This window comes from Manis pentadactyla, chromosome 6, assembly GCF_030020395.1.
Source record: "Manis pentadactyla isolate mManPen7 chromosome 6, mManPen7.hap1, whole genome shotgun sequence".
Classification (NCBI taxonomy): Eukaryota; Metazoa; Chordata; class Mammalia; order Pholidota; family Manidae; genus Manis; species Manis pentadactyla.
Genome location: NC_080024.1, coordinates 106,224,094 through 106,248,699, shown reverse-complemented (window position 1 = coordinate 106,248,699; position 24,606 = coordinate 106,224,094). Strand labels below are relative to the sequence as shown.

General features: G+C 38.8%; 2 protein-coding genes across 10 annotated transcripts in view; both read left to right on the top strand.

Moving 5' to 3' along the window:
• The window catches only part of SEH1L (SEH1 like nucleoporin), a 32,153-nt gene extending 22,937 nt beyond the window's left edge, over positions 1-9,216 (top strand). For 2 of the 4 annotated variants that reach the window (XM_057504022.1, XM_036897242.2), the window contains 4 exons: positions 3,432-3,572; positions 4,275-4,432; positions 5,721-5,871; positions 8,511-9,216. In XM_057504022.1, the coding sequence (XP_057360005.1) occupies positions 3,432-3,572; positions 4,275-4,432; positions 5,721-5,871; positions 8,511-8,736 (676 nt within the window). In that variant the 3' untranslated portion in view covers positions 8,737-9,216. Of the gene's footprint in view, positions 1-3,431; positions 3,573-4,274; positions 4,433-5,720; positions 5,872-6,891 lie in introns of all 4 variants that reach the window. The other 2 variants (XR_005027148.2, XM_036897243.2) reach the window with 2 other exon arrangements.
• A 2,105-nt stretch (positions 9,217-11,321) lies between these two features.
• The window catches only part of CEP192 (centrosomal protein 192), a 178,204-nt gene continuing 164,919 nt past the window's right edge, over positions 11,322-24,606 (top strand). For all 6 annotated transcript variants that reach the window (XR_005027146.2, XR_008998291.1, XM_036897239.2 and 3 more), the window contains exons 1-3: positions 11,322-11,641; positions 18,083-18,250; positions 18,950-19,075. Coding sequence is in view for 4 of the 6 variants with exons in the window: in XM_036897239.2 (XP_036753134.2) it covers positions 18,087-18,250; positions 18,950-19,075 (290 nt within the window). In the remaining 2 variants the exon portion in view is untranslated. The remainder of the gene's footprint in view (positions 11,642-18,082; positions 18,251-18,949; positions 19,076-24,606) is intronic.

Below are 24,606 nucleotides of genomic sequence, written 5' to 3'. Positions count from 1 at the left end.
TCCCTGATTCAAAAAGACATATGCACCCCTGTGTTTATCACAGCACTTTTTACAATAGCCAAGATAAAGGAAGCAACCTAGGTATCCTTCAGTAGCTGGTTGGATAAAGAAGATGTTGTACATATATGCAATGGAATATTATTCAGCCATAAAAAAGAAAATAAAATCCATCATTGATGGATCTAGAGAGTATTGTGTTCAGTGAAATAAGCCAGGCAGAGAAAGACAAATACCAAATGACTTATCTCATTTGTGGAGTATAAAAACAAAGCAAAACTGAAGGAACAAAATAGCAGATGCACAGACACCAAGAAGGGACTAGGGGTTACCCAAGGGGAGGGGTTGGTAGGGGAAAGGGGATTAAAGGGCACTGTAATTTGCAATGACGACATAGGTAGGTCATGGGGAAGGCACTACAGCACAGAGAAGGCAATTAATGACTTAACATTTTACTATGCTACTAGACAGTGTCTGCAATGGAGGGGGTCGACTTGATAATATGGGGGAATGTTGAAACCGCTGTGTTGTTTATGTGAAACCATCGCAGTATTGTATATCAATGATACTTTAATTTAAAAAAAAAGATATCTGCAATACCTCTGAGAGCCTTAATGCTGTTTCAGAGGTGTACTCAGGGTCTTGGGAGAAAATGGCATCTATTAGGTGATAAGGTAGAGCTCACAGGTGCTAGACAAAATTCTTGGGTTCAGTAGTCAGCTGTTGGGTAGGGCCAGAAGCAGAAGAGAACTACTTTAACTCCCATAGACTCTGTAGTTCAGAATGTTTCTACTTGGGTTTTTATACTTGCCTTCTGCTTTTGTAGATGCTTGAATTTCTTCAGAGGCTCTGTCTACAATGTTGTTCTTGTAGAATTTGCTGTGATGATGAACATGGTCCAACATCTGTGCCACCTAGTGCAGTGGCCATTAGCCACATGCAGCTGTTGAAGTCTGAGATGTGGCTACTTTAGCTGAAGAATGGAATTTATTAACTTTTATCAGTTTAGTTTTTAATAGGTACATGTGGCTAGTGGATTGTATTGGCCAGGACAGTTCCATAGTAGATAAGTAGAAGTAAGTCATACAAGGTCCTCTTTTGCAGATCTAAAGGGTGTCTCCTTTCATATGTCTCTTTACATTAGGGAGAAAAAACTTCTTTATAAGCATCTTAGCAGGCTTTTTCATCAGGTCCCAGTGGCCAGAATTGGATTATTTGCCCATGCTATAGCTGCAAGAGAGTTAGATAGTGTCTGGCATTTTCTACATTTAGGATAATGGGGAAGGGCATTGGGTGAGTAACTGTCTGCTTGTGGGGATGTATGGGATAGACTTAGGAAGTTATCATACTGTTCAGCTATTTTTGGGGTTTGGTCTGGTTCTTTGAAGTAATTGTTGTTTGAAGGTTCATATATGTATGTATGTATATATGCATATATAGTAATTGAGGTGCATACAATAAAATGCACAAATATTAGTGTATAACTCAATGAATTTTGAGATGTGCAGAGTCATTCATCACCCAGATCAAGATATTGGACATCCTCACTAATTTTTTTCCCCATTCACCTATTTCACCTAACTTCCCAATGGCAACCACTGATGTGTTCTCTGTATCAATTAGTCTGTTTCAGTTTTGTTTTTCATTTGTTTTATTTTTTTTGGATTACATAAGTGAAATCATGTGATATTTCTTTTACTTTTTTCACTTAGCATAATGCCCTCTAGGTCCATGTTGCAAATGACATTCCATTCTTATTTATAGCTGAGTAATATTTGTGTGTGTGTGTATGCATGCCATATTGTTTTTATCCTTATTTATTGATGGACATTTAGCTTGCTTCCATATCTTTGTTATTGTAAAAATGCTGCAGTGAGTATAGGTGTGCATATATCTTTCAGAAATAGTGACTTTGTTTTCTTTGGTTAAATTCCTGGAGGTGGAATTGCTGGGTCATACGGTATTTCTAATTTTAGTTTTTTGAGGAGCTTCCATATTTTTTTCCACAGTGGCTGCACCAATTTTCACTCTCATCAACAGGTTGGAGGGTTCCCATTTCTCCACATCCTTGCCAACACTTGGTATTTCTTTTTTTTTGATAATGGCCATTCTGACTCATGTGAATTATATCTCATTGCAGTTTTGATTTGCATTTTCCTGATGATTAGTGATGTGGAGCATCTTTTCACATGCCTGTTGGCCATCTGTGTGTCCTTGGGAAAATATCTGTTCAGGTTCTCTGCCCATTTTTGATTGGATTATTTAGTTTTCTTGGTGTTGACTGTATGAGTTCTTTAAATATTTTGGATTTTAGCCCCTTATCAGATATGTCATTTGCAAATATATTCTCTCATTCAGTAGGTTGCTTTTTCACTTTGTTGATAGTTTCCTTTGCTGTGCAGAGAACATTCTTCTGTAGATTGAACCTGTTACATGGGAGATACGTGATCGTGAGCTATGTAGCATCCAGTTACTGAGTAGTAATACCATTTAGTACACAGGAAATATTTAAACAATTTAACCAATATTGGATAATTTTATTTATATTGGTGAGTGAAAATACTAAGGTAGACCTTGATAATGATAAGTACCCTGAATTTAAATAAGTTACAAGGCATTTTCTCACATATTATGAAATTTGAATTCTGACAACCACCTTCTAAATAAGATAGGTAGCTTTATGTTATCACCATTTTTTTAATGAAAAAGGAGACCAACGAAGTAAAGTGACTAGTCTAAGGTCAAATATAGGAGTCAGCTGTTACCAGCTTCACTTTTTTATTTACACTCAAATACTTAGAAAATCAGTTACCCTTCTCTCAAAAAATTATTACTAGCTAATCAAGATCTGATTCTAATGAAATTTTTGTTAAATCGTTTTAGGCTAAACTTAAAAAATCAAAAGAAGAAACTTTGGAGGTTAGACTGGCTTCCTAAGTCTGCCCTAACAAATTACTATAAGCTAGTGGCTTAAAACAGAAATATATTCTTAGAGTTCTGGAGGCTAGAATTTGTAATCAGGGTATTGTCAGGGCTCTGCTTTTTCCAGAATCCTGCCTTGTCTCTTCCAGCTTCTGGTGGCCCAGGCTTTCTTGGTGTGTGGCAGTGTCATTCCAGTCTCTTCCTCTGTCTTCACATGGCCTTTTTTTCTCCTTCTCCTCTTCTGTCTTTTATAACAACACTTGACATTGGATTTAGGGCATACCCTAAATCCAGATGATCCCATCCTGAGATCTTTAATTACACCTACAAAGATACTTTTTCCAAATTAGGTCACATTTAAAGTTTCGGTGGGGTTAGGACTTGGACATAACAGCAGAGGTAAACAATACTTTGTTGTGAGGATTGTGAAAGAATTGAGGTTCCTCAACATGTGGATTTAAAAATTTTTCATTTCTGAAAATTTTATTGTAAATTTTTTGTTTTTTCATTAGGAAATATGCAAAAGCTGAGACCCTCATGACAGTCACAGATCCTGTCCATGACATTGCATTTGCTCCAAACTTGGGACGGTCTTTTCATATTCTAGCCATAGCAACCAAAGATGTGAGGATTTTTACGTTAAAGCCTGTGAGGTGAGTTTTCCAAAGTTATTAATTTGAAAGTGGTCTTAACTTGTAATTATTTTCATTTATGGAGGAGAGTATAGAGGCAGCTGTGATCTGAGGAATGTATTCTTCAATGAACATTGTATCTATAAAAATATGACTTTAGGGGTGGGGATTGAGAAAACAGGATGTTCATATTTTCTTATGTTTATTTAGGCTAATAAGTGAATTGGATCCTCTGGATATAATTGGTACTCTATAAATGTTTGAATGAGAGGTGGCAGTTGACTTAGGGAAAATTAGCACTGAGACATTTTGTGAATAATTGATTGAGCTTTCATCTTGAAATTGTTTCAATTCTTTTTCCTTTTTTCCTCCTTCCTTTCCTCCTGTTCTTCTGTTCCTACTGCTTTCCTTTTAAAATTAATTATCATCATCCATTTTATTCCTTAGTGTTGTTTAGGGGAATAAGATCCTCTTTTGTTGTTTCTTTTTTCTTTGAAATACTCACTGAATACCTTTTTTGTGGTATAATCATGCTGGGTACTGAGTCAAATGAAAAGTGACATGGCCCAACTCTCAGTGAGCTAGCTGCAGGAGGAGGGATATGAATGTGCATATTATTATACAATAATTATGTGAATCTATTTGTATTTATTTACTTAGAATGTGTATGTGTATTTTAAAAATCTTTCCTCAGAATTCCTAGGAAAAATTTTGTTTTAACAGGAAAGAACTTACTTCCTCTGGTGGGCCAACAAAATTTGAAATCCATATAGTGGCTCAGTTTGATAACCATAACTCTCAGGTCTGGCGAGTGAGTTGGAATATAACAGGAACAGTGCTAGCATCTTCAGGAGATGATGGCTGTGTAAGATTGTGGAAAGGTAAGAGTTCAGTGAAGGATTTGTTCCTTTATGTTGCTATTTTAGAATTTTCACTTAGAAATGTAAACTCAGATATTTTGGAAAAAATTATCTTTCTACAATGACTTTTAAATTAATGTCATACCAATTTATGTTATTTTGAAGCTTTTATCAGTTTACCTAGTTCATAGCAACTAATCTAAATTGAATTGCTTTTTAAGTTCCCATGTGGAACAAAGCAATTTTAAAATGAAAAGTGTGACAGTATACAATATCTTTAAAGGATATGGTTTGCTGTATGTGTACCTTGTGTGACTGCTCTACAAACTGAAGATAGGACTGCAGTTCTCTCTTAAACAATTGCACTGGCCACGCAGCCCTTGTAGGGGAAAATCCAGGATCTTACCACCCTCCTCTCTGCAACTCCCCAGAGTTCAAGAATCTTGGGGGTGCTGATTCTGAGTTTCTTATAAATGCCAAGCAAGCTGAGAGAACCCTGGTTGATTAACACTGACTCTGGTTGCTGTAGTGTGGTCTGCGCTTTTCCACAGGTGTTTACCCACAGACAGAGGTGTCCTTGGTCTGTCCATTTTGGATACTTAGGATCCAAAATTATAGCTTAGTTCATTTACCCTGAGCAGTTATCGTTTCTCAAAATGCAGTTCAGTGAAGTCTTCCATGGTCAGCTTTAGGCTGTCTTAGAATCCACCCTGACCTCCCTTTCCTCAGTGTCTTTGACTTCATGGGCTTTGCTGCTCTCTCCTGCCTCTCTGCTTTCTGTCAGGACTATCTACCTCCACCCCAGCAGGGGTTTCCTGGGCTTAGTGTCTCCACTGACCAATTTTGTATTGAAAGAATTAGGCTGTATTCGATAAGCCACTCACACCCCAAAAGTTTTGTTATTTATATCTCTGAGGATGTTGGATACCCACATGACTTTATACTTTCATAAACAAGAAGACAACTTCATTACCCTACACAAACTTGTAATTGAAATTCATTATAATAAAGGTGGATTTTTTGATATTTACTTAATGTAATAATTTGGTATTAATTTAGAGAATTGTAAGGAAGGTAAATGGGTGGTGAAAACTTTGTTTTTTAAATTAGTAATTCTCCTAAAATTTAAAAAATTGTTGAAATTGAGATGTATGTATATCATTTAAAAAGTGTGTTTAATGTTTATCCTGAAAAATGTAGCTTATAGGTCTCTCGTTTCTGTAATTGTAATTTAAGGACATGAACACAGATTTGTGTCCTTGAGCATGGGCATTAGTCATGTTAATGTCTTTGACCATTTTCTTTTCAGCTAATTATATGGACAATTGGAAGTGTACTGGTATTTTGAAAGGTAATGGAAGTCCTGTGAGTGGGAGTTCTCAGCAGGGAAACTCAAATCCTTCCCTAGGTTCAAGTACCCCAAATCTTCAAAATTCATTAAATGGATCTTCTGCTAGCAGGTAGGCTGTTTGGTGGGAAAACTAGAAATGACCTTTTTTTTAAATCATTCTGGTAGTCATACTAACACTGTGTTATTTTATGGATTTTAAGATTGAATGAAGATATTCACACAATTATAACACTAAAAAAATTCACTTCATTAACTCTGTATTTGGCTTACTTGGTCATAATATTTACAGGTTGGTTATGAGGCCATTAAACAAACTAAATTTTGTTCTGAAATTTAGTGGTCTATCAAAAATGTCTGTAACTTTAAGATTTTATTTTGCTTCTGAGATAGTGAGATGAAGAGGAAATATGGATAATACTGGGGATTTTAGTTCTAGATGAGCGTTAGTGTGTTGTTGGTGCTGATAGTCTAGCCTCTGATTCAGGTCAAACTGAAATTTCAAATAAAATGACAATTATGTTTTTTTGTGTTTAAAATTTTAATGGGGATCATAAGAGGAAATGGTAAATTCTGAGTTCTTGATTTTTAGAATTTTTAGCATATTATAGACCTTTTTTTATCTTAATGTTTGATATGATCTAAAGAGTCCTTTTTGTTTTCATACTGAAATTTTAAATATATGAATTTGTAAGGTAAAATTGTTTTAATAGGTCTTTGGGAGTAATTCGGAATACCATTTAGGAAACTTCAAAGCACAGCTTTAAAAACTGTCCTGTGGTTATACTGTTGTTGTCTTAAATAAAAGAATTGTATTTAAAATTTCCTCAACTATTTTTGTATTGTTATATTTTTATAAATACGTCCTGCTATTTGATTTTAAGATTAAGTATATTTGCATGAAAACAATTTCAGCTTACCACAGAAGATACGAGATTATAAAGATCATTTCATGAAGCAAAGGATACTAATGTTAATTTTTTTTTAATTCTGGCTTTTGGTTGCTACCTCTACTGCAGATTTTCTTTTGTAAAGAGCTTTGAAGTTTTGATCTGTATTCTTATTGTGCCAATAACCATGTATGTTAGATCTGTGATTTTCCCTTCTCCATTTGTATTATGTTCTTTAACAGAAAGCACAGCTGAGTACCAGCTAACTGGAGTAACTTTGCTGTTTTGCTGCTTGTTGCATGCACACAGGAATGGAAAACGAGCTTCTTTTCCCTTTCCCCAGCACCAAGATACACCAGCAGCCTGCTTACTACTAAATGCAATCCAAAAGGCCTTTAAAAATACAGTGTATATCATTTTTTTGCTAATAGCCAGTTTACTGATAATATTTGAAACTTCTGAAATATAAATGGAGAGGCTTTTTGTTGAGACATTGTCACCAGAACAATTTTTTGAAATGTTCCTGAAGCTAACATGGGTCTTAAAATTAAAAGGATTGTTACCATCCTTATGAATAGTTGGGAGGAGGGAAAATATCACTTTATTCCATTTGGGTAATATAGGCTTATTTCTTCTGTTTTCTAAAACAGTAAGGTAAAATGATGAATTTTATAATTTTAATTTGAAGAATGAATAAATATTTTTCATAAAGATTGTTTTGAGTGCTAATTTATCTTTTGTAGAATTGGTTTATACATGATATTATTCAGTACAATCTGTCAATTTCTTTGTAATATTTAAAAATATTAGTAGAGGAGTTAGAGAAGTTGGAAAGTAATTTGTATGTTTTGTAGCCAAAGCATTGGTATTGCTTCGTGTATAATTTGGTAGTACAACGAAAACACCTTTGTAAGTTTGTAATTCATATTCACTAAAGAGATAAACGTTTCTCATATGTGTTTCTAATAGGTATTTGTGTATTTTTATGGTGTGATCCCATGGCTTAAGGTTTCCTTCAGGTCAAAATTTGGAAACATACTTAAAGAGAAGCAGTTAAAATGTTGCTCAAGTTGTGCATGCACATTAAATTAACCTACACATCCATGTCCCAGGATTTTCTTAATTTAGTTGTCTGCTTCATTTAGTTGAAGTCCTCTAGAACTCTGACCTTGATGACAAAACTATAAATCTGTTTGCTAAAATGCATAAGTATTATGGGTCATTTGTAAAAAAAGAGAATAGTAACAATAGGACATATTCTTTAAGCCCTTTTACTTATCAACATTTTGTACTAAGGTTTTTGCAGAAAAACAGCTAAGTGTATTCAAAAATTGTATTCTTTAAAAGTATGGTGCAATAGTTGGCCATACTATATGAAAATGTATTTGAATTGGTTCTCAGTATCATGTATCCATGAAAAAAATGTGTGCCTGCTGGTACCACAAATGAAGCATTGTTCAAAATAAAGAAAAAGCTTACTAGATTAGTAAATTTACAGGATAATGTCGAGTGTTTCTGAGAAAATGTTTTAAATTACAAAATTAATGTATTTTTTTTGTAACATTCATACCGATAAATTTTTTTTAACATTGTAAGTTTAACAGATTGTATTTCTTTCTTTCAAGTTTCTATACTTGGCTTAAGCAAACTTGATTTTAGTAAGGGTCTTGATTTTTGCTATTATGTTCTGTTAGTTTTGGCATGACTATACTGAAGCTCTTTTTTTTCCAGCATGTGTTTTCTCTTCTTTGGTTCTTTGTATTTACTACTTTTCTCTTTTTCTTCTGTTTTTTCTTTTCTTTTTTTTTTTTTTAACTGTTGTTTTTGTTTTGGTGTTTTGTTCCTGTCTTCATTGTTTCAGGTATTTCTTTCCCCCTCTGGATTCCCCACGGGCTGGATCAAGATGGTCCAGTTATGCCCAGCTCCTTCATTCTCCTCCTCCTCCTCCTCTTCCTCCTCCTCCTCCTCCTCCTCCTCTGGTAGAGCACTCTTGCGATGCTGACACTGCAAACCTCCAGTATCCTCACCCTCGCAGACGATCTTTCTCTCGGCCTCTTAACCCCTTACCTGAGAATGAAGGGGTTTAAAACACTGATTTAACACTTTAAAAGCCTTATTCAAGTGCTTGTAAATGCTTTCATTCCTTGCTGCTTTTTTTCATTTTCTCTGAGAAGATTTTTCTAAATTAGGGTCTGTCTTGCATGTATTACAACCAGAACAGTGTCTGCAACCTAAATGTGTTTGTACTTGTGCATCAAAGGAATATTTGCTTCACTGGTTGATAACCTTTGATGAAATGAGATACAATACATTAACTGTGAGAGTTACAGTAGCTGATTTCAGAGTGTCTGTTTAGCTGTTTAGTACATTTTATTTTTAACTGTTATCATGGTGTTAAGTTTCTTATGGTTTGTCATACTGGTTAATGTGAAAACACATCCATCATAAAGTTCATTCTGCCTTTTGAGACATAAGAAGTGTTTTTGTTTTTTTTTTTATTTTACAGGATAATGTTGCAACTAGTTTGTAAAATAAATCATTCCTGTGTATAAAGCAGCAAAACATAATATGGACTGGTCTTTTTATTTTTTTTAAGGAAATTGCCTTTTACTACTTAGAATTACTGCTTAAAGCTTTAGTAATTATTGTCCAAGTGGATTATTTAATAAAACATACTTTAAAAGATATGAATCTATTGCTTTATAAAAGTATTTGGTAGTTGGTAAAGCTTTTATCTCTGTAAAATACCATGTTGCTAAAAAAAAATCCACACAATCAAAAATTAGGGATGAGCGTGACATTTATTTAAAAGATAGAAAGTCAGTATGTAGATTAGCATCTACAACTGACAGATATTGACTTTAAATCTAATTAGATAACATTTTTCTAAATAATACTTTTAAAATTTGGAATCAATATGGTCAGTAATTATGGGAAATGGTTAAAACTATGAGACTAGAAATATTCTTATGGGTTCAGTTTTCTCAGGATTGTCAAGGGTTTAACTTCCTTCAGGATTAGAGAAAGATGTAAGTTGAACAGCATTTTATGTATATTTATCAGTGAATCACACATAGATGATATAATTATTGTAACTATTAGATTTTAATTTTCAAAAACAACTTTTCCTATGAATAGGGTCATACCCCCACTAGAATCTACTAAATTGCTGGGTAGAGTGGGGAGAGCTCTGGTCAGTTGATTTTTATGGAGGAAGGACATTGAGTTAGGTATAAGCGATACAGGGGGAATGGCAGTCTGGAATATACAGACACATTCCAGGTGTAGACAGAAGATATTTTGTGAAACAAGGGTTGTTCTTTACACTAAAATAGCATCATTTCCGCCCTTAGAGCTAAGTATTTGGTTTATTTTTCAGGATTCAGAAAATGCTTGAGATTTTCTCCACTTACCTGTTCATTGAATGTGGATAAAGGTAGAATATGGGCAATTACACTTTTCAAATGACAAAGCTGGAAGCTTTCAAAAGAGATGTGGGGAGAACTGTGAAGACATCACTGCATTTGACAGGAGGCTAGTCCTGATAAATTAAAACAAATGTTAAAGTAGTGCTCAGGATCAAGCCATATGATGTGGAATGACTGACAAGGTGTTAATGTGGAGGCTCTTAAGGGTAGGAAGAGAAGAAGGGTCTTCAGGTGATAAGACCACCCATTATTGATTTTTTATTTTGGATGGAAAGGGAACTAACTAGTGGACAGTGTCTCCGGGAATGATAGTTGAGCAGTATTGCAGAGGATGTAAAAAGTAAAGTGATCAAACGTCTTTCCCCACCAGACTACAGTTACTACTAGGGGAACTCAACTTGGTGTTTTCACTGTTCTCTCCTCCCAAGTCAGTATGTCTTAACATTCAGTAACTTGAATGAATGAAGTTAAGGAGTTAGCTTTGGAAAAAAGGGACTCTTTTTCCCTCTGAGACCGTAGGGTAGAAATTTTGAAATAAACGCAAGTGAAAGGTGTGAAGTTGAATGACCTTTGGTTTCAGTAAAGTGGTAGTTAAGGCCTAATGTCGAGCGGATGTCGGGGATAGGTTTCATGGACTAATGAAGATAGGAAAACGCAGGAATTAGTAATAAATTATGCCTCATTCCTAACTCCTTTCCACCCCAGACCTACCTTAGCCCATCACAAAGAGGCGATTAGGTGTAGCGAACTGTGCTAAGGCTTGGATCCCGAGGAATGACTTCCTAATTGAAGTTTACTAGTCATGCATATCATGAAGCAAACCACGATACATGAAGCAAACCACGGTGCCAAACGGTGATAGAAAAGACTTACATTTGCTCCGGTAAGGCCAAAAAATGGCAACAGTACTGAACTCGGTAATATCGGGTACTTTGTCCAGTGGAAATATTTGTGTATAAGGTGAACGACGGTACCTTGGGGTCCTAAACCGAGCAAGATGAGCGTTCCTTTTCAAGGTTGGCGAAGGCTGTGTACGCGGGTAAGATCCTGGAGGGCCTCTGGCGGTGAAGAGCTCCTCCGCAGTTGTAGGGCGCAGTTTCCGGGCTTCAAATCTAGGAACGCGCCCTCCTAGCCCAATCATCGGCCTCTTGTCCGCCTTGTCCAATCCAAAGCCAGCTCTGAATCCCCGCCTCTCGGCTCTTGCCGTGAACAGCCGTGAACTCAGGGGCAGCGCGGTACGGCCTGTGTCGGGGAGGACGCGCACGCGCAAGCGCACTTTGCAGCCTCGCTGAGGCGCTACCTTTTTGCAGACCCATCTGCCTGTTTGTCGGCTCCCGCAGGTGGAGCCGCAGACTCAGTGAGGAGGAACACTGGTGCCTTGAGCTGTGCTGCTGCGGGAGGCGAGCGAATCCACTTTGGGCCAGCATTTCGGCTGCGGGCCGACGGGCCAGTGGCGGTTGGGCCGGGGGCTGGCCGGGGGCTGCGGCGCGCGGGCCGGGGTCGGGCCTCCGCGCTCTGTCCGCACCTCCGCACTCAGCTCAGCTGCCACGCTGAATTACGCTCGGTGAGTTTAATTGGACGCCCCTGTGCCCAGGGCTCTTGCCAAGCAGGAGAGATCGGCTTTGAAAGACGCGGGTTTTGATTTTTGGGGTCACATCCTTGTGCACCCCTTTCCACGTGATGACTTCCAGCTCGAGAGACAAACGCACTCCGCGTTTTTCTCTGGAGTTTCTCGTTGCAAAGTGCTTTGTCGACTGGCGGCGTTTGTTTCATGTGTCGTGATGGGCGGTTTTGTTTGTCCTTAGTGCCTAAAACTAACTGCGAAGTAACGTTGTTGTCAAATAAATGCAGAGGGGCCTGCCAGTGGCACCCACTCACTCACGTTTGCTTTGGTTTCTGCCAGGCCGCGTGCACATTCCTCCTACCACTTTCCTACATTCCCGTATCTGATATCTTTATTAAAAACAGGCATGAAATAAGATGTTTACTGTCACTCTACTTTTGTTTTCATTTCTGACGTTGTTTTGTAAAACATGACATCCCTGTTGAGACAGTCATTTGGAGGACAGCTGTTTTTATGACAGTATTTACATACGCTGTTACCATTTTGAGGTCATTCAACTGGAGTTTTGGTTCAAGGCCCTTCTGTTTCATTGCATTAAATATATCATGCCATTCTCTTCTGACCTGGAAGGTTTCTGCTGAAAAGTCTGATGATAGCCTTATGGGTTTTCCTTTGTAGGTGACCTTTTTTCTCTCTTTGGCTGCCTTTAATACTCTGTCCTTGTCTTTGATCTTTGCCATTTTAATTATTGTTTGTCTTGGTGTTGTCCTCCTTGGGTCCCTTGTGTTAGGACATCTGTGGGTTTCCATGGTCTGAGAGACTATTTCCTCCCCCAGTTTGGGGAAGTTTTCAGCAATTATTTCTTCAAAGACACTTTCTATCCCTTCTCTCTCTTCTTCTTCTGATGCCCCTATAATGCATATATTGTTCCGTTTTGATTGGTCACACAGTTCTCTTAATATTCTTTCATTCCTGGAGATGCTTTTATCTCTCTCTGCCTCAGTTTCTCTGTATTCCTGTTCTCTGATTTCTATTCCATTAACAGTCTCTTGCACCTCATCCAGTCTGCTCTTAAGGCCTTCCAGAGATTGTTTTATTTCTGTATTCTCCCTCCTAACTTGACCCTTTAGCTTTTGCATATTTCTCTGCAGGTCTATCAGCATGGTTATGACCTTTATTTTGAATTCTTTTTCAGGAAGATTGGTTATATCTGTCTCCCCAGGTCCTTTCTCGGAGGTTGTCTGGGTGATTCTGGACTGGACCAAATTCTTCTGCCTTTTCATGGCGATAGAGGTAGTTATAGACAGGTGGCATGTGTGTCAGCTGGGAAAACAAAGTCCCTTCCTGCTTGTTCGTTGCCCTGCCCCTCTCCGCTGCCTGTGTGGGTTACCCGCACACTGGGAGTAGCCCTCGGGGTAGCCCAGAGCCCTGCAGGGAGAGGCAGTTGCGCCGGGTGTGCTCTCCTGTGAGAACGGTGCCCCTTTGCGCCTTGCCTCAGCTTCCTCTGCCTGTGCCGGGCAGCTGAGCGTGGGGATGAGACTCTGGGTGGCGGCTGTGGGCATGGCCACTCTCAGGCTGCTCAGCTGGTGTGGCGGGGCAAGCGGGGCCTCGCTGGAGGGGGATGAACTGAACGGCAGGCTGTTTATCACCTTTTGGGGTTTCAGAGCTGTGCTGCCTCCCAGGGGGCTGGGGCGCATGAATTCTGCTGCTAAGCTGAGTGTGCCTGGACAATTCTGTCCAGCTGTGAAACCCCTGTCCCTTTTAAGACTTTCAAAAAGCACTCGCTTTTCTTTTGTCCCAGGGGAGCTGGCTGCAGGGACCTGCTCACAGATTTTACTTTTCCATTTCCCTAGTATCCAGCACACCCTGCACTGTGTGTCTGTGCTCCTGGTGCGGATTACCAGGGCTGGGTATTTAGCAGTCCTGGACTCCCACTCCCTCCCCACTCTGACTCCTCTCCTCCCACTGGTGGGCTGGGGTGGGGGGAGCACTTGCGTCCCGCTGGGTCGTGGCTTGTATCTTACCCCCTTTATGAAGCGCTGGGTTCTCACAGATGTAGATGTAGCCTGGCTGTTGTACTGTATCCTCTGGTCTTTCTTTTAGGAATAGTTATATTTGTTGTATTTTCAAAAATATATATGGTTTTGGGAGGAGATTTCCGCTGCCCTACTCACGCCACCTTCTTGGCTCCTCTCCCTCAACTGGAGTTTTTACTGCTCCAGAATAAACTTGTTCTTTGAATTTCTGTTTTCTGGGCAGAGTTTATGGTAAGCTTTGAAAACTAGTATACTAAATGCCTACATAATTGTTAAGTGTGTCTTAAAATACCAAGTGCAAATGGTGAATGTTGGGAAAGTTTGACAGCATATACTTTTGAATGTATTTAATTGTACATGTAGACCTTCAATTAACTACTACAGTAAGTGATATTTTATATATCCAGAAATGTAATTATAGGAATAAAATATTAGTAAACTCAAATGTGAAATTTTGAGGTTACTTCTTTAAAGAAATAGCAAGAGAAATCCCAAAGATAGCTACTTAGTTCAAATATAGTAAAAGGAAATACATTATATCAATTAGGTGATGGAGGGAAGGGGTAGGTAATGTAATACAGAAGGAAGTTAGGAAATTTTTCCTTCTAGGAAGGCTTTAGGAATGTGGTATGTCCATGGATGATTTAAAACAAACATAATGCTTTCTGGAAACAAAAGGAACTGAGTATTGAATTACATTTTGAGGAATCTTCTGCTATGTTATGTTACTATTGCATCCATAGCAAAGCTCTATCCAAGTACTTAACACTGTATTATAATAGATAGGGCTCATCAGCTCTCAGCTCCCTCAGGGGAGCTGTCTTATTATTTTTGCATTCCCAATGTCTAAGTAGAGTCTCTTTAAGGGTTTCTGTTTGATAATGACTGCTGCATGTTGTATTTTTGCTTAATACCTGAATTTTTTTGGATTGGACTTTTAAATAAGGATAAACCTTAAAGAGCATGGTATATATTTTAATGTGGTTTATATATCTGTAAATGAACAAATAACTTAGTAATTACATGACTAGATGTATGGAGGCTAGTTGGAAGACTTGTGCAATAGTTTAGATTAAAATGTGATGGATGGCAGTTGTTGGGAATATAGAAATGTGTCTCAGCTCCAAAGATATACTTGGAGTTAGAAGCATTCAAATTTGGTAACTAGTTGAGAGAGCAAAAGGGATCAGAATGGTCCTAGGTGTCTGGCTTATATAGCAAGAGAATAGGGATAACATAGGTCAAAACTTAAAGGTAACAGGAAGAGTGGACAGAGGAAAGGCAAGGAGTTTGGTTTTGTATTTTTTGACTTTGTACTACTTGAGAGACCATCGAGGGTAAGGTAGATAGGTATCAGAGAGCTATTTGGAAATATGAATCTAGAGCTCAAGCTAGAGGCAGAGGCAGAGGTTGAATGTGATTTGCAGAGGGAGATGCCGTGAGTGAAAAGGAAAGAATACTCTGGGGCCAGATTTGGCCTGTTGTGAATCCTCTCTCCCACTTGACTATGTAGCCTGGAAAAGTCTCTTAATTCCCTCTTGGCTTCAGTTTCCTCCCTAGTAAGGAAAATGGCTGCCTTGCAGATTTGATGCAGGGGTTAAAGAAATGTATGTAGTACTTAGTACATTACTTGATAATAGAAGAGATGCTGTATGTCAGCTAGATAGCTAGAGGATATAGATGATTTCTTTCAACTCATACTCCCAACTCTGTATCGGTTACTGGGAATGTATGGGTGAACAAGATAGCCATGTTCCCAAGAAACTGATAAGCTGACGTCGAAGATGGGGCCACCCACTGAGAATGTTGCCAGTTATTCATTTATTTCACAAATATTTGAGTGCCTACTATGTGCTAGGCATTATCAGTGTCAGGAAAGAGTGATTGATGGACAGATAAGCAAGGCCATCTCTCTTAAGGAGCAATCTTTTTAGTGGAAGAAGACAAATAAAAAGTTAGTTAAAATAAACAGTTGTGATAGACTGTGGGGTTACATTTGACTAATGAAAAGAATCACCTCTTAAGGTGACATTTAAATTGAGGTGAAAGTCAGGAAGGAGCTAGCCTTGTAGAGTTCCAAAGGAGTATCCTAGGCCCTGAGGTAGGGGTGGGTTTGGGTGTTAGGAACTGAAAAGCCAGTGTGTGGTGAGAGCCTGAGAACGGTTGGAGATGAAGATGAAAATTGAAGGTTTCTATAGGAGTATGATACGTGACTTACATTTAACAGTCCTTTTGGTTGCTGTGTGTATAATTCATTGTAGGATGGCAAGAATAGAAGTGTGGAGACTGGTTAGGGTACCCTTCAGTAGGGTAGTGTTGCAGTAGCAGAGACAGAAAGATGCAGAATCATACAGAGTGTGTTTTGAACACACACGTTTGCCCTCCAGAATGGGCTCTACTGATAGAAGTGTTTTTATTGAATTTAAATGGGTTTAAATGGGGTCTGTAATTTCCAGTTGATTTTAGTCTGTCTTAGAGTCCTATGGTCTGACAGGTTTTGTGCCTGAAGGCTTTTGAATTTGTGTCCCCTATTGTATGAGATGTACAGTGCATGACATAGACTTAAGGTCAGAATCCTGGGTATCCCTAACTTATAAGGAGCAGACAGAGGAAGAAGGTGTCAAGTGAGATGTAATAATAATTTTGGATTCTTCTAAGGTGCTTGGCTATGCAGGGAAGGTGAGAAAATGGTGGCTGGAACTAAAAATGATGGAATGAGAACAGGTTTCCCACCTCCTCCATCCTAATATGGAAGAGTTTTGAACATGAAGGAGAAGAAATAGAAATATTGAAGAGAGGAAAGTGCTGGGGTATGATCTGAGCAGAGGTGCTTATATGATAGTTGGTGAGAAATTTGTTGTGTATTGACATAGTTGAAAACATTCATTTATTCAACAAGTTTATGGAGGGTCTGCTTTGTGCAAGGCACTTCTCTAGATAGGAACTCAGTGGTAAAATGGCCAAGTCTCTGTCTTTGTGGAGCTTACATTCTACTATGGGGAAAAAGTTAAAGAGGTGAATTACATGGCTTGCTAGATGGTGGTCAGTATTACAGAAAAAGAGAGCAGAGCAAAGAGACAGGAGCACCATGCTAGACGATCCAGGTTGATGAGGGAGGACATGATGGTAAGTGGATTTATACAAAGACCTGAAGAAGCAAAGGAGCAGGACGTGAGGATAACCATGTGCTGGGCAGAGGTGGTAAGGGTGCAGGCTCTGAAGCCTTTGTGTGATTTGGGGACAGCAGGATGGTTAGGATGACTGGGGTGAGCAGGAGAGGAGCAAGAGATAGGGCTCAAGATTGTTCAGGCCCTCCTCATTGCCCATTAGAAGGATTGACTTTTGCTCTGAATAAGACAGGAAGCCAGTGGAGGGTTTTGAGCTGAGCTACAGTAGCTGATATTTTACAGAGGCAACTTTAATATGAGGTGAATAGACTAGAGGAGGGGACCTGGAGACAGAAGACTGTTGCAGTGGGTATCCAGACCAGAGGTGGCAGTGGCTTGACCAAGGTGGTAGCTGTGGAGTTGTGAGAAATGGCAGGCTCTGGTTTTATTGTTATGATACAGTCATTGGGATTTATTTAGGGATTGCATATTGCAGGGGTGTGTGCTTGTCATTAATGACTAAGGTTTGTAGTTTGAGCAACTAGAGTATGGAGTTGTCATTTTCTCTGTGGGGAAGACTGAAGAGCAGGCTTTTCCTGAGGGAGTTGAAATGAGGTGGAATCAGAATTCACATTTTAGGTGCCCATTAGATATCTAAAGTGAGAATGTCAAGGAGGTAGTTGAGTATCTGAGGTTCAAAGAAGAGATCCAGGCTGGAGATGTAAATTTCATATGGTATTTAAGACTTTGAAACTGAGGATAATCACCCGGAGAGGATGGGTGGCTGGAAGAGGTCCAGGAGCAGGCCCTGGAACCTTCTCTGTGTGGGGTCCAGGAGATAGGAGGAACCAGCCACGGAGAAGGAAAAACAGCAACTGGTGAAGTTGGAGAACCCATACAGCTATGTCTTGGAAGCCAGTGAAGACAGTATGTCTATAGGAAGGAGTATGAGTCCCATACTGTGAGGTAAGAGAAGATGAGGACTGAGACCCCATGAAATTATGGAGTCTAAAATTGGGCTCCATTTCAGCCATCCAAGAGTAAATTAAGATGTTTTGTATTTTGTTGATTATAAGAAGATACTTTGATGTTTATATTCTCAGCTATGAAGTAGCAAAGTGTTCTGAGAATTTTGTTAACCTCAGAATGCTTGCTGTTCATATCCCTTCTTAGTGCTGTTCAAAAAAATAGTTTCTCCGATTTATCAGTTTTCTAAGACTTAAAAGACTTGTCCTCTTAATCATTTGAAAGAGTTTTATAGTAATATTTGACTTGTAAAAATACTTTTATTGTTTCAGAGAGATGGAAGATTTTCGAGGTATAGCTGAAGAGTCATTTCCTAGCTTTTTAACCAATTCATTAGTTAGTAACAGCGGTATTTTGGAAAACGTCACTCTTTCTTCAAATCTTGGCTTGCCTGTTGCTGTTTCAACACTTGCTAGAAATAGTTCCAGCACTGATAACAGGTAAGAATTATTTGAACTAATGATTTTTTTCTTAAGGTCTATAAAGCCTGTGATATACTGATACCTCTGTAAAATTTCTCAGCCAAGTTTGAGCTTTTGCTTTATCTGAGGAAGATGGCCATGTATTTAAAATTAATCAGAAAAAACCCTTACTCCCTCTTTCCCTATCCCACTGCCTTTCAGAGGTGGGTGGGTATGTTTGGGATTGAGCACCAGTGATCTTTTGGTCTACTAAATGTTTTTCCTGTGTTTGTCCACAATGTTTTGGATTTGTATAGTTCAGCCTTATTGGGGGCTGGTACTTTGAGTTGTATCTTCATGTATGATGTGTATAGGTCACCTGTCTTGTGTATTATATAAAGTTTGTCCATGCTTAAATGTCTAACTAAGCACTGTCCTGTCTTTCTAAACTAAACATTTGGTAAGGAGATCATCTTTACCTTTGGAATGAATAAGTTGTAGTAATTTTCTAAAGACTCTTTTAGTTTTAAGATTTCTCTGTCTCTTGTTTAAGACATACTCCTTATTGATGCTCATGATTACAGTGCTTTGCACGTAGGATGATGGTTTTCAACATGGGAGCCCTATTTGTTTTTACCCCCTGGTGGTTGGTTTTATAATCCTGCAGCCCTAATCTCATGGTGAATTTTAAATATGCATAATTTAATTATTAACAATTAAAACAACTCTTTTGTGTAGGTATGCTGATATCCAGGCATCTTATTTAGTAGAAGGGAGGTTTTCAATTCCATCTGAGTCATCTCCTCGTTGCCAGAGTGAAGCTGAACCACAGCAGAGGTTACACCTTAGTTTCCAGGATGACGAGTAAGTTCATACCTTCATCTTGCTTTCATTGTGTTAAAACTCACTCAGTTCTTGTGGAAAATGAAAGTGTGATTGTGTCTCTGATTAATGCGATGAATCTTTAAGAGTTTTTCTATGATTTTAATCACATTTTTAGTCTTTCAAAACATGTTTTCTGATTCTAAAAAAATAGTATTGCTTGAAGACAAAGGTGTGTAACCCCACTGACTAGAGAATAGCCATTGATTATCTTTTTATTTATAGTTTTCAGACTTTTTTTATGCACATGTACATGTATATATGTATTAAGTCTTTTTTGCAAAAATAGAATTAAACCGTACACATGGTTTAGAACTTTAAAAAATATATTGTGCTCATCTTTCAACAATAATTAATAGGGATAAGTCTCAATGTTAGTGGCTGTACCATGTTAGGGATTTAGATTGGAATTTTGCTATTAAACATTTAATGAATTTCTTTATCCATACATTTTGCACAACTTGCAGATGATTTTATTCAGATAAATTCCTAAGATTGCAATTGCTGAGTTAAGAATATTTAATTTTAAAGACTGTTACTAATGATCACATTGCTCTTCAGAAGACTTGCACCAGTTTACACTCCCAGTAGAAGATGTATGGGAGAATGCCTACTTCTCTGAGTCCTCCCTGACTTTTGGTATTATTTTGATCTTTGATTTTAGAAGGAGAAAAATGTACACATAAATGCACAGAAGAAAGTAGACTTAAAACCAAAATATAAATAATGATTATCTCTTGATGGTGGTATGATAGGCAGTCTTAAAGTTTTCTGTGTTTGAATTCATAATGGAGTGTTTATGGGATTGAAATGTTTATGCATTACTGATATTTTTATTGTGAATTGCCTCTTGATAACACTTAGATACAAGTGCTTTCTGTATATTAAAGATGTTAACTCTGTGTATTCACTCAAAGTGTATTTCGATTGCCGTTTATGTGCCAGGTACTTCTCTAAGTGGTGAGGAAATACCTAAACAGACATTAAACAAAAAGACATTAAAATAGTCTTTTATGCATTTTATAGTATATTAGAAGGGAAAAGTGCTAGGGAAAACAGAACATGATAAGGAGGGTTATTAGGAAGGCTGATGGGTATGGTCAGCGTGGGTCTCATTGAGGAGGCCTGAGACATGAACAGAGATCAAAGGAGGGAGTTAGCCATGAGGATGTGAAGAAGAAGAGGATTTCAGGTGGAGTGGGCAACCAGCATGAAGGCACTCAGGTAGGAGCATACCCAGCATGTTCAGAGAGTAGGATGGAAGCTGCAGTGGGCTGAGCAAAGACTTGGACTCGGACCTGGAGTGAAATGGAAAACCATTCGAGGGCTCTGTCTGAACTGTGTTTCAAAAGGCTGACTGTGGCTACCATGTGTCTACTAGATTGTTGGGAGGCAAGACTGGAGCAGAAAGACCATTCAGAAGGTTGGACTATCAAGGGAGTACAGTAGATGGAGAAGAGAGGAGCATCAAGGCTTGATGTTTGGGGCACTCTAACACAAAGATGCCAGAGAGAGGAGGGACAGACATAGAGACAAAGAACAGGTGATCAGAGGAAGGAAGAGACACTGTCTTAGAAGCTGTGTGAAGAGCATATAAAACAAGAGAGGGTCAAATTACATGAGGACTAAGACATGACCATTGGTATTAGCATAGGTTGGGTCATTGGTAATCCTGACCAGTGGTTTTGGTGGGAGCAGAGAGAGGCACAATAGTGTAGTAAAGGAGCTTAAGAAAGGATGGGGGGTTAACATTGGAGACTGCAGACAGCTTGTGGAATATTGCATAGAAGAGAGCAGAGAAATAATCTGTGATAGCTGGTGGGTGTACTGGATCAAAAGAAGCTTTTCTGGTTTCTGTGGGGGGATAAGTTACTGTATACATGGTAATAGGAATGATGTCCTGGAAAGGTTAAGTTTATGTAAATGAAGAGAATTTCTGGAACAAAGTCTGCATAAATAAAAGAGGCTAGGATCTAAGGTGAGTGGAGGGAATGATGTAGAGGCACAGGACCAGGGCTGATTCCTCTGTGTTAACAGTTGGGAGGGGGAGTACATGGGTATATGTGGTGCTAACAATCTATAGACATTGTCTTTGCAGTGCATCAGGGTTTTCAGTGAAGTAGGAAGCATGCCATGAGGACATTGCTTCCCCTGCTCACATTTCCACATTCCATCCACGCAGTGAGGTGGTGGAAGAGGAGCTCATGGTTTGAAGAAGAGTGAAACAGTCATATGGGAATGTGGGGAAGTAAGCAGCCTAGGGAAATAGTGGGACGGTCAGACAGCATCAGGAGCCTCACTGGAGGGTCATGGTCATGCAAATAGTGTGAGACAGCTCAGTGTGATTGTGGTGTTTTCTTCAATCTCATTCAGCTTCAGGAAAAAGCAGAGAGCTGGGTTTAAGTAGGCTTCTTGTCTGATGAAGGCAGTAAGGGACAAGGGAGTTGAGGATGAATGATGACTGGCCATAGAATTTAGGTTAAGGTTGAGGAGAATCTGTCAAAAGGGTGAGGAGAATGCCATGTGGCAGTATGGGTGGATGGTAGCTTGGGTGGGGTCAAAGGACTAGAGGCAGATGACCTGAGCGGGTTGTAGGTGTTCCCAAGCTTGGAGTCTTTAGGGAGAGTGACTGGAAGTTGTCCTGAGGAGACACTGCTGGAGACATACATATTCCACTTCCACACCTAGCACCACCGTGGCTGTGGGAGAGACAGCAGTGTCCATTTGACAGTGTAGGGGAAGCAATGTCCTCATAGCATACCCATATTTTTCTTAAAGCAGTGAGGTGAAAGGAATGTTCAGAGAAGGGGCTGAATTCTTGAGTTAGCCAGATTTTGCCAATTTAGCACTGTACCTTTTAGAGGGCACAGAAGAAGGGTTTGTTGTCAGGAAGAGAGAGGATATGCAATCTTTGGGGGCTTAGAATGCCAGCAATAAGCAGTCCTAGGCTTCTTTCAGGATGAGAAAGATAGGGACAAAGGGCAGCATGAAGCTAGTCCTACTGATTCAGTGATGTGGGGGTGGGAGGAGAATATTGTAAGGAATCCCTTGTCTCTTTTTGATGGAGGCCAGCCAGTCAGGGAGGTACTCCTGTTTGCCCCTGTTAATGGAAGATAGGAGGCCTGGTGAGTAGGGTGTAGACACAGTGCTGACTGACTCCTGCTGGGTAGAGGCACTTCCGTTGAGTAATCTGAAGACCTGGGCTGTTAGTGTAAGTGTGAGGGCTTCCTGTGTCTCCTGTGATGGAGGGTCCACAGCCTGCAGAGCCACGGTCTTGGTGTCCGCAAGAAGAACAGCTACAGTGACTCCTTCTGTGGAAGCGTGGGATTTATGTTTGTCAAATATTCTTATTCTTACTTGAAAATTAATTAATATTTTACCTGAGTATAGAATTTAAGGGTGAGAATAATTTACAAAATTTTGGAGACATTGCTACATAGAGTAAGAAGCCCGATGTCATTTGGATACTTGATCGTTTGTATCTGAACTGTTTCTCTCTGGAAACTTTTACAGTCTTCCCTGAGTCCTTTGGGGAGTGGTGGTGGGTGTTTTCTACTGGAACTACTAAATTCTATCAATTCAGAGACTTGTGTGCTTTCATTGAAGATAATTAGTACTTTGGTAATTTTCTATTTTTCTCCCTTCTCTTTCTGAAACTATTACTTTGGGCTGTCTGGGATGATCTATTTCTATTGTTTTTCTTATTTTTTTATTTCATTGCAAAAAAGTCACATTCTATATAAGTTCCTAATTTTTTCCCTACCATCCCCTTCTTTTAAGTCACTTGGCAATCATAGTTTTGAGAGTTTTTTTTTCAGGTCGTTTGTTTTTTATAATAAGGGTCTCTTTTCCTGGATGTAATAGCTACTTGAATGTCTCTGAGGATTCTAATTGACATTTTTCAAACTTCTATGAATTTCTTTCTCTGGGATTATTTGTTTAGTTTGTTCATCTTTATTTTTCTCTCTTGAGCTGCTTCTCTGCCTGTGTCTGATTTGTGGCTCTCTTCTAGGTTGCTAGTGTGGGCATCCTCAGCTGTTGGGTATCCAGGTCTCATTTCCATTAGGTCTTGTGTGAGTGGGACACCATTTCTGGCTGGCTTCACTTTAGACTGAGCAGGCTGGGGGGTCTTAAATTCATGCCAAGTATGTATTTAATGCTTTATTCTGGTCTGCTGTCACAACCATGGCTTGCATCTGTGCAGACGTTGTGTGCCTTGTCTGGTGAAGAACCTTCCTAGGTGTTCAGTGTCGTACTGACACTGATTTTTGTTTGTGTGGGTCGGGAGCAGGAGTGGAGCACTGCGTGGCATGGTCAGCTGATGGACTTTCAGTCAGTGCTCTCTCCTGTCTGCTTTCTGACTGTAGTCAGGAAACATTTCTGTGGTTCTTCCTGGCAGATTTGTTTTCTGCTTTTGGGCCCTTTTGTTCTTTTTTTGGGACCACAGATTTCTTTTCTCCTGTACATCCTATCTGATTTCTAAATTCTAGAATCTGAGGTAAGCTTGGGTTAGGACTGGTGGTTATTATCCAGATTGCTTCACTTTTGTGAATATTCTTATATTATTTATTCTCATGGACTCCTGGAAATTGCTTTTGCCACTTGTGCTTGAAGTGTATGACTTAATTTGAAAAATTTTGATAAGCTAATAAAAACAAGGCATTAGGTTTGAGGAGGTAGATTTTTTAGGATTGTTGGTGAATTTACAGTGCCCTTCATTGTCTGTCTGTTACTTGAAGGTCTAATGGTCACACTTTTCTTGGGTGGAGGCTTTAAAATATGAAAACCTAAATGTTCTGACTTTTTTTTAACTTTTATGTTACCACCTTACCTTCCCATACTCCTTTTTTTAAAAATATGTCACAAAGGAACTTTTGTTGTCTTTTTCTCTCCCATTCTCTACTTAATTGAGATATAATTGACATATATTAGTTTCAGGTGTACAACATAATGATCTGATATTTGTTAGGAAATGACCACCACAGTAAGTCTACTGAACATCCACCACCATGCATAATTACAAATTATTTTTTTCTTGTGATGTGAACTTTTAAGATTTACTCTCTTAGCAACTTTAAATATGCAGTACAGTTTTTACTATAGTCAGCATGCTGTATATGCCATCCTAGTTATTTTATTACTGGAAATTTGTGCCTTTGACCCACTTCACCCATTTCTCCCACTCCCACCCCTGCCTCTGGGAACCACCAGGCTATTTTCTGAATCTGAGCTAGGAATTTTTGTTTTTGATTTTAGATTTCATATCTAAATGAGATCATACAGTATTTGTCTTTCTCCAACTTATTTTACTTAACATAATGCCCTCCAGGCCGATCCATGTTGTTACAAATGACAAGATTTCCTTTCTTTTTTATGGCTTACTAATTCTCCATTGTATATCTGTACCACATCTTCTTTATTCACTCTCCATCAATGGACACTTAGGTTTCCTGTATTTTGACTATTGTAAATAATGCTGCAGTGAACATAGGGTACACGTATCTTTTCAAAAT